The 13,102-nt window shown below is 48.2% G+C and overlaps 1 protein-coding gene across 1 annotated transcript in view; it reads left to right on the forward strand.

The window, feature by feature from the left end:
- NEK10 (NIMA related kinase 10) overlaps window positions 1-13,102 on the forward strand; it is a 1,232,468-nt gene that overhangs the window by 592,971 nt on the left and 626,395 nt on the right. Inside the window, exon 23 of the mRNA XM_086942130.1 lies at window positions 10,349-10,424. Within this exon, the coding sequence (XP_086798256.1) occupies window positions 10,349-10,424 (76 nt within the window). The remainder of the gene's footprint in view (window positions 1-10,348; window positions 10,425-13,102) is intronic.

Here is a 13,102-nt window from a genome sequence, read left to right on the forward strand (position 1 = left end):
TAAGTCCACCAATGCCACTTGCCTTTTGGGCAGGTATGTCCATGCTTTAATGGATTCTGCTAAACAACTGGCCCCAAAATTGTAGGATAAGGACAGAAAGAACTTTGATGAGGTCTCGTCTGACACTCAAGCAGCTACAAAACAGGTGATCCAGAGTGGCCTTGATACAGCGGACTGTAGCCAGGATAATGGGTTCGTCAGTTGCATCTATGAGAAGTGCCTGGCTTAAGTCGTCGGAGTTCCCTCAGGATGTCCAGGCGACTCTTTTGGACCTCCCGTTTGATGGCTCTGGACTTTTTGGGAAGAAGGCAGATGCAGCTTTAGAAAGATTCAAAGACAGCAAGATTACAGCCAAGTCACGGGGTCTGCAGACACAGCCTAGGGGTTCTTCTTATAGAAGTTACAGAGGCTTTAGGAGGTCATCCTTTTGGACCTACAAACAGCCTCAGCAGCAGCAACAGCAGCTGAACACCCTATACAAGTTCTATAGGGGCAGGAACAGAGGTTGCCCACAAGGTCGTCAGCCCTCCTCCACCTCCTCCTCCACCTCTCCCCCTCTTACCACAGCAAAGTAGCCCTAGATCCACCATTCTGGATCATGTTGGTCCTGTGGGGGATCGGCTTACTCAATTTCTACAAGATTGGGTATTGGTCACTTCAGACCGTTGGGTTCTCAATCTTGTAGAAAATGGGTATGCTCTTCCCTTACGGGAATTCCCTCCAAATTACCCTCCTTGCCTGCAGGAGGAAGTTCTAACCTTACTAAAAAAAGGTGCAGTAGAGGTGGTTCCAGAGGAGGAAAGGGGTTAGGGATGCTACTCCCGGTATTTCCTGATTCCCAAGAAGAATGGCAGGTTACGTCCAATCCTGGATCTCAGGATCTTGAATCTTTTTTTGAAGCAAGAAAAGTTCAAGATGCTCACCCTAGCGCAGGTTCTTCAAGTGCTGCAGCAAGAGGACTGGATGGTGTCGATCAACTTGCAGGACGTGTATTTTCATATCCCGATCCTGAAGTCACACAGGAAGTATCTCTGTTTCAGGGTGGGGTCACAACATTTTCAGTTTGCGGTCCTCTCGTTTGGACTTACTACTGCACCTCGAGTCTTCACCAAGGTGATGGCAGTGGTGGCAGCCCATCTCAGATGATTGGAGATTCCAGTTTTCCCCTATCTGGACGACTGGCTGATCAAAGCAGAGTCGCCAGAGAAGGGGCTTCATCATCTGCAGGTGACAACTCGGCTGTTGTACAAGTTGGGTTTTTCGAAAAATGTACCCAAATCTCACCTGGTGCCCTCACAGCGCAACCAGTTTATAGGGGCGGTACTGGACACTACTGTCTGTCGAGCATTCCCTCCTCCTGAAAGGATTCTCGATATTCAGGAAATGATTCCCTTATTTTACAATGGAGCGGTCGTTCCAGTCCTGAAGGTCCTTCGTCTGCTTGGTCCGTTTGCTTCCTGCATTCTGTTGGTCAACCATGCACGCTGGCATATGAGGGCGCTCCAGTGGTGCCTCCGCAGGCAGTGGTTTCAGCACAAAGGAGATCTCAGGGAGTCTGTGAGGATCTCTAGAGAAGCTGCAGCCGATCTGTCTTGGTGGAGCATGGAGAGCAATCTGTCTCAAGGAAAGCCCTTCCATCTTCCTCCATCGGTGGCCGCAGTGATAACGGATGCATCCACTCTAGGGTGGGGTGCTCATCTGGGGGATCTGGAGATCAAGGGTCTTTGGTTTCCAGAGGAAAGGTTGCATCACATCAACCTTCTGGAGTTACGAGCGATACTTTTGGCGCTCAAGGTCTTCCTCCCTTTACCTTCGCGGTCAGATGATTCAGGTCCTAACAGACAACACTAATGCGATGTGGTATGTCAACAAACAGGGAGGAGTAGGGTTGCATTGTCTCTGCAGAGAGTCTCTACGTCTCTGGTCCTGGGTTCAGGTCCATCAGATTTGTCTAATTGCAAATCATCTGGCCGGGGTTCTGAACGTGCGTGCAGACAGTCTCAGTCGGCAGTTCTCAGCCGATCACGAGTGGAGGTTTTATCCGGAGGAGGTTCGTCACGCCTTTTGGGCGTGGGGAACTCCTCTGTGGATCTGTTTGACACTCATGAGAACGCTCACTGCCCGTCATTCTGCAGTCTCCAGTACCGATGCGGGGAGCTTTGGGGGATGCTTTTCAGTTGAGTTGGGACTCACAACTCCTTTACGCGTTTCCTCTCATAGCCGGGACTCCTCGGGTTCTGAGGAAGATTCGCCAAGACTGGGCCCAAGTTATATTGATCGCCCCGGATTGGCCAAGAAGGGTGTGGTACAAGGATATTCGCCACCTCACCTCGTGCCCTCCGCTCTGTCTCCCTCTCAGGGCAGATCTCCTCTCGCAGTCGCAGGGGCAGGTTCTACACCCCCACCTCCAGAGCTTACACCTTCATGCCTGGAGATTGAATGGGGCAATCTGGATACTTTCTCTCTCCCGCCTGACGTGGTGGATGTTATTCTTTCGGCCAGGCAACATTCCACTAAGTCTATTTATTCATATAAGTGGTCCAAATTTGTCTCATGGTGTGGAGAGAAGTCTATTGACCCCTTAAGGGCCCGTTTATCCAACATCCTTCAGTTTGCTCTTTCTTTAGCCCAGCAGGGCTTTCCAGTGGCTACTGTGAAGGGCTATTTGTCGGCTTTGTCGGCTTTCTTTTGTTTGCCGGATCAGCCATCTTTACTTTATTTAAATCTCCTATTGTGTTACGTTTCATTAAGGGCCTTACCAACAAATATCCACCCACTCCATTTATTGTGCCTCAATGGGACTTAAATCCTGCCTTAACCTACTTGATGGGTTCTCCCTTTGAGCCCTTGCACAAGTGTCCCTCGAGAATGTTGTCTTTGAAAACTGTCTTTCTAGTTGCTATTACCTCAGCAAGGAGGGTAAGTGAGCTTCAAGCTCTGAGTTTGAAGCCCCCATTCTTGACCATTCATGCTGAAAGAATGGTACTCAGGACCAGGGCTGCTTTTCTGCCAAAGGTGGTAACTCCCTTCCATTTGGGGCAGTCCATTACCCTTCCTTCCTTCTATCCTCCCCATCATCCTTCCAAGGAGGAGGAGCGGCTTCACCACTTGGACCCAAAGAGGGCGGTGAGCTTCTACCTTGACAGAACCAGAGACTATCGTGTGGATGACCTTTGTGGGTTTTGCTGGCTGCAGACAAGACAGAGCGGTGCACAAGCGCACATTTTCCAGATGGATTGTTTGTGCATCAAGATTGGTTACTCTTTGGCGGGTAAGGAACCTCCAGAGGGTTTAAGAGCTCATTCTACCAGGGCAAAGTCTTTTCCATCTGCCTTATCTACAGGTGTTCTTGTTGAGGACATTTGTAGAGCGGCAACTTGGGCCTCCCTCCACACTTTTGCGAAGAATTACTGCTTAGATTCCGAAATGAGGAGGGATGGCCACTTTGCGCCCTCTGTCCTACAGGATTTCTTGGTATAAAAGAGTGGACACCCTCCTCCGGAAGTGGGGACTGCTGTGGGATTCTATTCACAAGGTGAGGAATCCACTGGAAGATGTATCCATCAGAAGAACAAGTTACTTACCGTCGGTAACGCTTTTTCTGGTGGATACAGTATCTGCCTGTGGATTCCTAACTGACCAACCCGCCTCCCCGTTGTCCACTCTTATAAACCTGCAAAGTGTTTATTTTATGATTGTATCTTTCAATGGAAATGTTTAATTATTCTTGTTTTTTGCATTGATTTCACACTGTGTGTGTTGGTTTGAATACTGTGTATACTGTACCTATTTATGTCGGTCCGTCCTTGTGCCTCGGTGACACGGAAAAAAGGGCGGAACTGACGTCATCACAACGACGAGGCTCTCTTATGGATCCAGTGACTTCAGCGAGGCCGCAAGCAGAGTCGTGCCTCTATGACGTCGTCTACGTCCTCGTCGGCGTGGAGAGCTACAAAAGTTTCCGAATGTTGCTGGCGCAGGGGAAATTCACAATGTGAGGAATCCACAGGCAGATACGGTATCCACCAGAAAAAGCGTTACCGAAGGTAAGTAACTTGTTCGTCTCAAGGACATGTCTGGAAAAGGAAAGACAACAATAGTATCTTGGGTAACAAATTCATTATATTTTTGTCGCACTTGCCTTTCACAAACGGCCTAATAACAAAGACAATAAATGCTGGGTCCACCATAGAAAGAATGAAATAACTCAACATTCCAATAACTGTACATTCGATGTAGAATGAGATTAGGAAATTGTAAGGATGGGAATAATTCAGTGTAGGCCGTCGCGGTTGGAAAGACTCCCGCACTAGGACAATCAGCTAACTACAGCCATACTACAAACAGTTCCCCAGGGGTGCAAAAAGGCATGTACGCTTTATTGTTTTGCCCTGGTGCACCTTGGTGTTAGAGAAAGTGCCACAGATACTTTAATACAGATCACGCCACTGCTACATGTGCGTTGTGTGATCTCAAGTGGGTATTCCCTTAATTGAATGGGGGTAATGCCCCAAGCAAATGAGGGGACCCTTTGCAACCATGCAAAATGACAGACGTGGACACATGAACAAAGAGAAAGTCGGGAGATGCACTGTAGAAGGGGCTCTCCGTCAGTGGCTATTGGGGTCCAAGGGACCTCCCTGACACACTTATGGGCATTGATGCAGTCATCCACTACACCTGGTGGTACAGGGATGTCTGCCCATCTTTGAAAAGCAGGCTGTGTTACCACCCACACAGTGAAGGTGGACTGGCGGCTTCAAACAGTCAGTCCACTTTTCACAAATGTGTGTTCGACGATACCTATGGGCCTATGTGAAATACAAAGCTTTCCTTTTGCCCAATAACAAGCCTTTGGAATTGATTAGCCTTAGTGGTGATTTCTTCATGTACATGTGTTTGATGAGGACGTGTTGATTAACAGAGAGAGCCTATAGGATGACACACACTGGTGAAATGACCAGGTCTTGTGCTTAGTCTTCCACCTCTTTGGTTCCATTGGGTCTGCTTCTTCTTGGCAAACTGGCATCACTGGTTAAACAGGATGATGTCAGGCCTGTGTCGCCATAAATTGGATGGGCAGAGGCCCAAGAGAGCTAAATTCATGGGCAGCGCACTTGAAGGGCCCTCTGCTCCCCTTGGAGACCTGCTCTAGTTTCCCACTTCGTCAGAATCCCTCTTAGAGGGCCACACGGCAAACAGGAGTTAATGGGTTTAACCATGGGGGTTGAGGCCTATTATTCCTGATGCTCTCTAGCCCGACTTAATGTGGGTTCTGAGTAACTTGGATAAGTACCCCTTCTGCACTGAACTTGGCATATGCATAGTACGAGCAGCCCAAGGCTCCCTCATGGGGAGGTGTGGATACAGGGGAGTGAATACAGCCTCACAACTCAAAATGCGCTAAGCACAGCAATAAATCATTGTCTAGCCAAATATTCACTTTTATGAAAAAAAGGATGTGTTTTAATTTTCTACTGCTACCAGCACAAAGGAGAAATGTGAAATACACAAACAGTTAAACATCTTCTCCTTGAGGTCGAGGCTCTAGTCTTCCTGTGGAGATCCCTGTCCCTCTACCTTCTCGTGTTAGCGATAGTACTATTGGTAACATCAGGGTTTGCCCCAGTAGTAGTCTGAGTCTCAAGAGTTCACCTTGCCTGCACCACTGGCATGAAGCGTCTGGAGTTCTTGAGTGCACCACGTCAGCTGGTGTACGCAATGGCTGCAACTGAGTGCAGGTGAGTCGGTTGAACGCAGCCCAGGTGGCTACATTCGGCGAGTGCAGTTTCTCTCACTTGTGGTCACACTCCTGAAGTGACTGGATGCTCTGCTGCTCCTCCTGTGGGATAAGTGTTGTTTCTCTCCTGGTTAGGGGTGAGTGGTGAGGGGGGTGGGTGGCAGCAATGATCCTGTCTTGGGTCTCTCGTAGGGCTGGGCAGAGTTCTGCTCCGCAGAACTCCGCATGTGCCGAAAAACTCTGCCACGCTCTGTAGAGTTCCACAAGCAGCAGAGTGTTGCACTGATTGGTGGGTGGCAGCAATGATCCTGTCTTGGGTCTCTCGTAGGGCTGGGCAGAGTTCTGCTCCGCAGAACTCCGCATGTGCCGAAAAACTCTGTCACGCTCTGTGGAGTTCCACAAGCAACAGAGTGTTGCGCTGATTGCAATGATTTTTAGTGCCAGAAGTTTATCCCACACTGTAAAATCAGTGTGATTGGCATTATGCGTCTCATCAAAGGGTGCTGCTTCTTTCTGCCGCTTGAGTGGATATTCTACTCAGGCGGCAGTTTCCTCAATGCCAGCTGCAGATTCTTTAACGCGAGCGGTCGTGACCTGCCGTGACCTCCTGCATTGAGAAATCTTGCTGGGAGGGGGTCTAGCATGCGATTTTTCTTGTTCACGCTCACCAACTTAATGTTGGCGAGCCGCGCAAGAGAAATAATTCGGCTCCACGTCAGTTTGCAGAGTTCTGGGGTACACTGATCTGAGAGCGGGTGGGCAAAACTCAGCGAACTACGGTGGCATAGTGGAATTTTTCGCCCCTAGACCCTCGCCTAGGTGATGGTGCTCAGGTGCTCCCACTGTGTCCTCACTTCTATGGCAAGAGGTGGCAAATCATGTTGCAGTTCTCAATGCTCTTGGTTACCCCCTCTGGTATACGGAGTCATTGTATAACAGAGCACATGGGCTCCTGTCCGATTGGTGCTGTGAAATCCTTAGCGGTGGCCCCATCGTGGCATACAGGGTCACTGCCTGCTACCGATCTAGGCTACAGTCCTTACCGTACTGCATTCTTTTGCAAGGCAGCCAATCCTGGCATACAGGGTTGCTGCCCACTACAGCACTTACTGCATTGCAGTCTTTTTCACAGCGGCCCATGCTGGCATAGGGCATTGCCAACTCGGCACTGCACTTGGGCTCCAACCCAATCAGCAAAGCACGACACACAGATCAATTGATAGCGGCTCTCTCCTGGCATACAGTGGTCGCCGGCACTGTCCTGCACATGGGCAACATCCCAATCAGTGTAGCAGCCATCTCCTCACACCTCACATAGGAAGTCCACTCAACAGGGCTTCTTATTAGACTTTTTTTCCTTCAAAACTTTCATCTTCTTCGCAGGGAACACACTGGTCTTGGCAAGCAGGCATATGCTAGTGCTGCAGGGCAGGTGGTCTTGGATTCCAGAGGTGAGGTCCCCTCACTCAGCAGGGAGATTAGCAGGCCTTGGCCCCAGTCCTCGTCACAGGCAGAAGTATTTGGGAGCTTCCCTTCCTCACACAGCCCGTCTGGCTACATGACAGACGACAATTTTTCGGGTCTCAAACGCCCCTTCTTTAAGTCATTTCTAGACACCAAATGTGATTCAGGGCCTGAGTCTTTGAAGTTTTATGGTGAGGGTTTTTTCTTTTTAAGTACCCACTCCTCTGCCCTCTCTTCCTCATAAAAAGCAGTCTGTCACAGCAGGGATGACTGCACAGTGGATAGTCCCACAGCACAGGCCACGGAAGTGAATAGAGTTCACACTGTGTCAGCCACAGTGAAAGGCACACAAAAAGGTTAGCTCTGGGACCCAGCCTCACTCTTTATGATTCTCCTATCAGCCCCATCTCCTTCCTGAGATTTGACAAAGGCCCCCTTCCTTGTGACTTCTCACTGAATCAAAGAGCAACCTTTGAAGTGTATATGGGAAGCGTGGCTCTCCGCTCTCAAGTGTCCCAGCCAGTTTACAGGAATACAGCAATACACAAATCTGTCATGGGCTCTCTCTACCTCCTCTCCATGCTTCACCATGGAGAACCCTGGGCCCTTAATGTATTGTACTATCACCTACACCCAGTGCATGTATGATGCATACACACACTGCACAGTACTGTATCCTCCATGTGCTGTACCATTCACAGGCACATCTACATCCAGCACCCGCATGTAGCATATGCTCTCTGCAAAGCATTGTATTCTTCATGTACTGTACCACTCACAGGTGGTAAACAGCGCTTACCATGAATCCTTTTTAACGCATGTAATTACAATGAGGTCATTACAACAACCGCGTTGTAACAAAGCATACCATTACCCCAGTGGATGGATGTGGCAAAAGATGTTAGATTTAAAATCCAACACCTTCCCTACTGTTGCACATACTGGAGTTGGAATAGTAAATTATACTATTCCAACATCCAGCGCCCCCCCCTAGAGCAAGTTGTTTTGACTTGCGGGGTAATGGTATCCGTTGTTACAACGCGGTCGTTGTAACGACCGCGTTGTAATTGCATGCGGAAAAAAGGCATGGGATGTAAGGAGGCATATTACTCACAGGTACGCATACACCCTGCACATGATTTAACTTGCCTGCACTGCACAGCAGTACATCCTTCATGTTGGTACAGTTTTGTGACTATTGATTTAAAAACAAACTCAAATTAAACTGGAGTGGCGGGCGCTTGTTTATTAACTCTTCCTGGAGCAGATGGGGATAGTTAACGGGTTGCCTGGCTCCTGGAACTACGCACCACCATGGCTAATAGCCCAGACTGGAGATTTGTCACATAATAATATTTCCGCTCAGTCTGCCGATTTGAGCAAATATTTTGCTTTCTTGTTTAGACAAAACTGCCTTCTATCAGGAGTAGGCCTTGTTCTGTCCAAAGGAGTCTTTTAGCTCTTGTGCTACAGAAGATTGGATTTAAGACCTTGAAGTTTGTGGAATGATGTTAACTATCCAGTAAAACGAATCAGCAGAAGTCCAAAGTTCCTGACAGTGAACCGGACCAGATAAAATAAGGGTAGATGGCAATTTACAGCACCACACACAAGATGGTGGACGGAATGTTGCACAATGGCAAAACATTCACCCCCCAGTCACAGATCTGGGTTTAATCCATCGTTATTTTGCTCACAAAGCCACCCCAGTTCAGACATGGCCATATGCAAATCAGTCTTGACCCTGTGCCTCATGGGAACAGTCCAGCCCGAACTGCCAAGCCATGTCTTCCCTGGAACCGAATCAAGCATCCTAGGACCGGTTTCTGGCTATCAGCCGTCTTCAGCCAGGATAGCTTGCAACCACCACTGGAATTATGCGGCTATGGAGGAATCAACTGCGGAAAAAAGGCAAAATATGCTGCACGTTCTGTGGCGATATTTTCATTTTAGCACACATTGATACAGTCTGGGTAGAGAGGATGTAACCTTATGGCTAGAGCGGTTGACGTAGAAGCTGGGAAACCGGGTTCGAGTCTCGGCAACCACAATCAACATCCTGTGATTCTGGGCAAATCACTTCTCCCTGTGCCTAACAAAAAAAATGAATGTGTTCTCATGTAACGAAACTGGTGCTATGTAAAGCGCTCTGATACCTGATATCTTCAGATCTAGTTTGCGCTATATAAAACTCTAAAAAATAAAAAAAAATTACTTTACCACTTATCGGCACACATATCCAACGCAGGTACACCCCACCTGCGCTGCGCATTATTTCACACCAAACTGATGTAGACTAAGGGTGAATTAGGCACACAGGATCAGAACTTTAAAAATGATGAGTGAGCCTGTGGCCTAACTCCAGTGACCCAGGGTAAAAAGGACCTAGTCACTACTACCGATCACCACACCGTATGCTGCCACCACCGCACTCGTGCTGCTTCACTCCTGGTGAAGGCAGTAGCCTTCCACCACTACGAGGGTAGCACTTCGGGGGGCCCTCCTGGTCCAAAAAGAGTGCATCCGTGAGACAGGCCTATGTCATGGCAAACACACATGATCTTTGTTTGTCTATGACAACATTAGGGATCCAGACATCAGTACAGTGGGGCACTTAGGGCGTGGGCGCACGACCATCACCATGCAGAGGGCTTTACCGCCCCAGTACACTTGTAGTAGAAACGCCCATCTTATCATACAGCCAAACACACAGGTGGAAGGAAAGCAGAAGACAGATCTACCCCAAGTCACCCCGAACCATAATGACGTCAACAATTGCATCATCCTTTCTCCCGCCCTGGTGCTTTCAAATGTTGACTCCTTCCTAGAGGGCGCCTCTGCGCTTGGAATCATTTAAGTGCAATTAGGAGGAAAGTGTGTACATAAACCTCATTCATTTGTCCTCACACTCCTTTGTATAAATGACCCAAAATAATCATGTCATCCACATATTACTTTGTACAATTAATTGGTGATTATGATAGCAGAACAGTCACTTCACAGAAAAGCGAGCCGCTTCTTTGGTGGGTGGCAGTTTTTGCGCTGTCTAATTATTGCTGTGCAACACATTTCCCGAGACGCCTATGATTCAAAATCAAGGCCAAGCTGCTAATTTGTAAATCTTTTTTTTCTGTTGATCTCCAGCTGACTTTGGTCTTGCAAAGCAGAAGCAGGAAAACAGCAAGCTGACATCTGTCGTGGGGACGATCCTCTACTCCTGGTAAGTGAGAGTTACACCCCTTTGGCCTGGATATGCTCCCTTACAGGGGCGCCACTAGACTCGAACTTCGGAGGAGGGTGGGGGGGGGCTAAGACTCCCAGCCAGGCTGGCCCTAGCACAGGTCGTGCACGATGTGACAGTCTTTTTTGGCAACCCTCCCCCTGTTTCCTCCTTCTCCATGAATTCCCTCACTACCACTCGCCACCAATTCACCTCATCTCTCTATAGCACCTTTCTGACAAACATTTCATTTTTTTATAGGGCTACTCGTAGTTTACTCACACTCAGTTCTGTGATCTGCATGGTACACATTCTCTGTAGCAGGCACATTGACCATCTGCACTATGTGGGTGACAGGAGTGCACAGTGAGTGATTCAACAGTGTGAGAGTATGGTGAGAGGAGTGACTAAAGGGTGATCGAGGTGACCATATGAATTTGGGGGCGGATGTAAGTGCAGAGTGATACGAATTAACGTATGGTTATTGATAGGCTTGTTTGAGTGAGATTGCAGAGTGAGCAGTGAGGGGGATAGGTGAGTAAAGTGTCACAAGAGTGCAGGGTGAGTAGTGTGCTCGTGTGACTGCAGGGTGAGGTACAGGGTGTACAGCGCAAGTGCATTGTGAGTGCAGAGTGATCACTGTGAGTGCAGAGTGAGCGGTGTGCCCATGTAACCTCAGGTTAAGTGGAGGGAGAATTGTGTGAGTTCATGGCGAGTGGCATAAGTGTAGTGTGGTCACTGTGAGTGCAGTGTGATTGCTGTGAGTGCAGGGAGAATGGTGTGAGTGCAGAGGGAATGGTGTGAGTGCAGAGGGAATAGTGTGAGTGCAGAGGGAATGGTGTGAGTGCAGGGGGAATGGTGTGAGTGCAGGGTGATCATTGTGATCGCTGTGAGTGCAGGGTGAGTGTGAAAGTTAAGGGCGAGAATGAGGAGTGAGTTGTCTGAATGCAGGGTGCATTCTCAGACACTTGAAGTAACTCAGCATGTTATTGAGGGCTGTCGTAGGGTTTCATATATAAGTGAAACTGTTGCTATTATGGTATTTTTCAAGGTCTGGCCAAGCGTTTTCTCAGTGGGCAGGAAGGGTGGGGCAAGGTTTTGGACTGGTGAGGGCCGTTTTTGATACAGGGGGCGGTCTTGCAGCAGTGCTGCAATATCGGCTCCCTGTACCAAAAGCTGCTGCAGTGTTTTCCAAGCGCACCCCCATCCCCCCCCACCCTGTCCTCCCTGCCCGCCAGCAGCCGTTCCGACTCAATTTCCAAGGCCGGTTTGCGTTCCCAATCCTGCCTTGTTCAGGGATCAAGGGTGAAGGAAATAAATATTGTGCTCATTCCGCAACAAACTTCCATTCTTGGGATTAGGGTTACCAGCTCATTATATTGATGTCCCAGGCTGTAGAAAAATAGGCAGTCACCTAAAGCCTATTTTCAGCACTTATCTGTGCATGTTTGGTGCAGCAAATATAAATAGAAAGCATTTTTAATTGTGTTCTAGGGCTGCCTGAATGATCCATGACTGATAATTAAAGGGAACAAATACAGAAAAGTCACATTACAAATGAATACATACTATTTTGTTGATATCCTTGTCATTGTCAAGACGAAGCCTTTGCAGCCTATTTAAACTGTAAATGGCTGGTATTTTTCTTTTGGGAACCCTACTTTATATTCCTTTTCATGAAATGCATTCTCACACTACGGCAATAAAAGGTAAATACAAATGTAAGGAATAGGAAGAGAAAACAAACTAAGCCTCGGTAACCAGTTTACAAAGGTATGAAAATATGCAAATGGTCTTTAAAGACCTGTGAAAAAATTGAGCGTGCCCTAGATAAGCTTTCAAACACTGCCCAGCCGAGCCCACAGCAGGTCGAGCTGCAGCAGCCCAGGCTGAGACACAACAGGGGGGGGGGGGGGGGGGGTCATTTGTGGTAGAAGCCCTTTCAGCCCTCTGGGCATTGCACGCCTGCTCCCTTATATAAATGTATATTCTGCATATCAGCACGACCCACTTGAAACGCCTCATGGGGGTGTATTCCATCCAGGACTACTTAGCGCGAGAGTGCCGCGCACGCATCACTGTCTGTGCGTGGTTCGCGCATCACTGTCGGTGCTGGCTCCCGCCACTGTGGGGCCGTCGTGAATGCAGTGTTAAAATGTTGCCTTCTTAGCATGTGTGTGAAATAGAAGGCGCCTTTTTGACAAATTTACTTCTGTTTAGAAGAGAGGCTTCTCTTGCTTAGACACCATCGATATACACATTAGTTTTTAAACATTTTATTAATAGTTTTTTATAGCGCAAACATGCCCTTGCAGGTATCAGAGCGCTTTACAACTTTACAGAGAGCAGAGTAATCGAAACAGTAGTATCAAATTCATTACAAAGAGCAGGGTAGGGTAGTACACAGAAAAGTGAGGGTACGCTTTACCATGTTCAGAGAGTAGGGGAGATCAACTAATAACAACCGAGTATCATAGTTCACTGCTTGTGTGTGCCTTGCGTTTGTGCCCCCATGGCACTGATATTACAGGAGGGGCTGTGGAACCCAGCGCGGGACTTGAACCCCGCAAATAAGGGAACCCTTTGCCATGCTCACACGGTATTACAGACACGGATGATATGGACAAAAGATCTCTCAGGTGGCACACGGATTATGTTCAACATAGAAGGTGACACAG

Source organism: Lissotriton vulgaris, chromosome 10, assembly GCF_964263255.1.
Source record: "Lissotriton vulgaris chromosome 10, aLisVul1.2, whole genome shotgun sequence".
NCBI lineage: Eukaryota > Metazoa > Chordata > Amphibia > Caudata > Salamandridae > Lissotriton > Lissotriton vulgaris.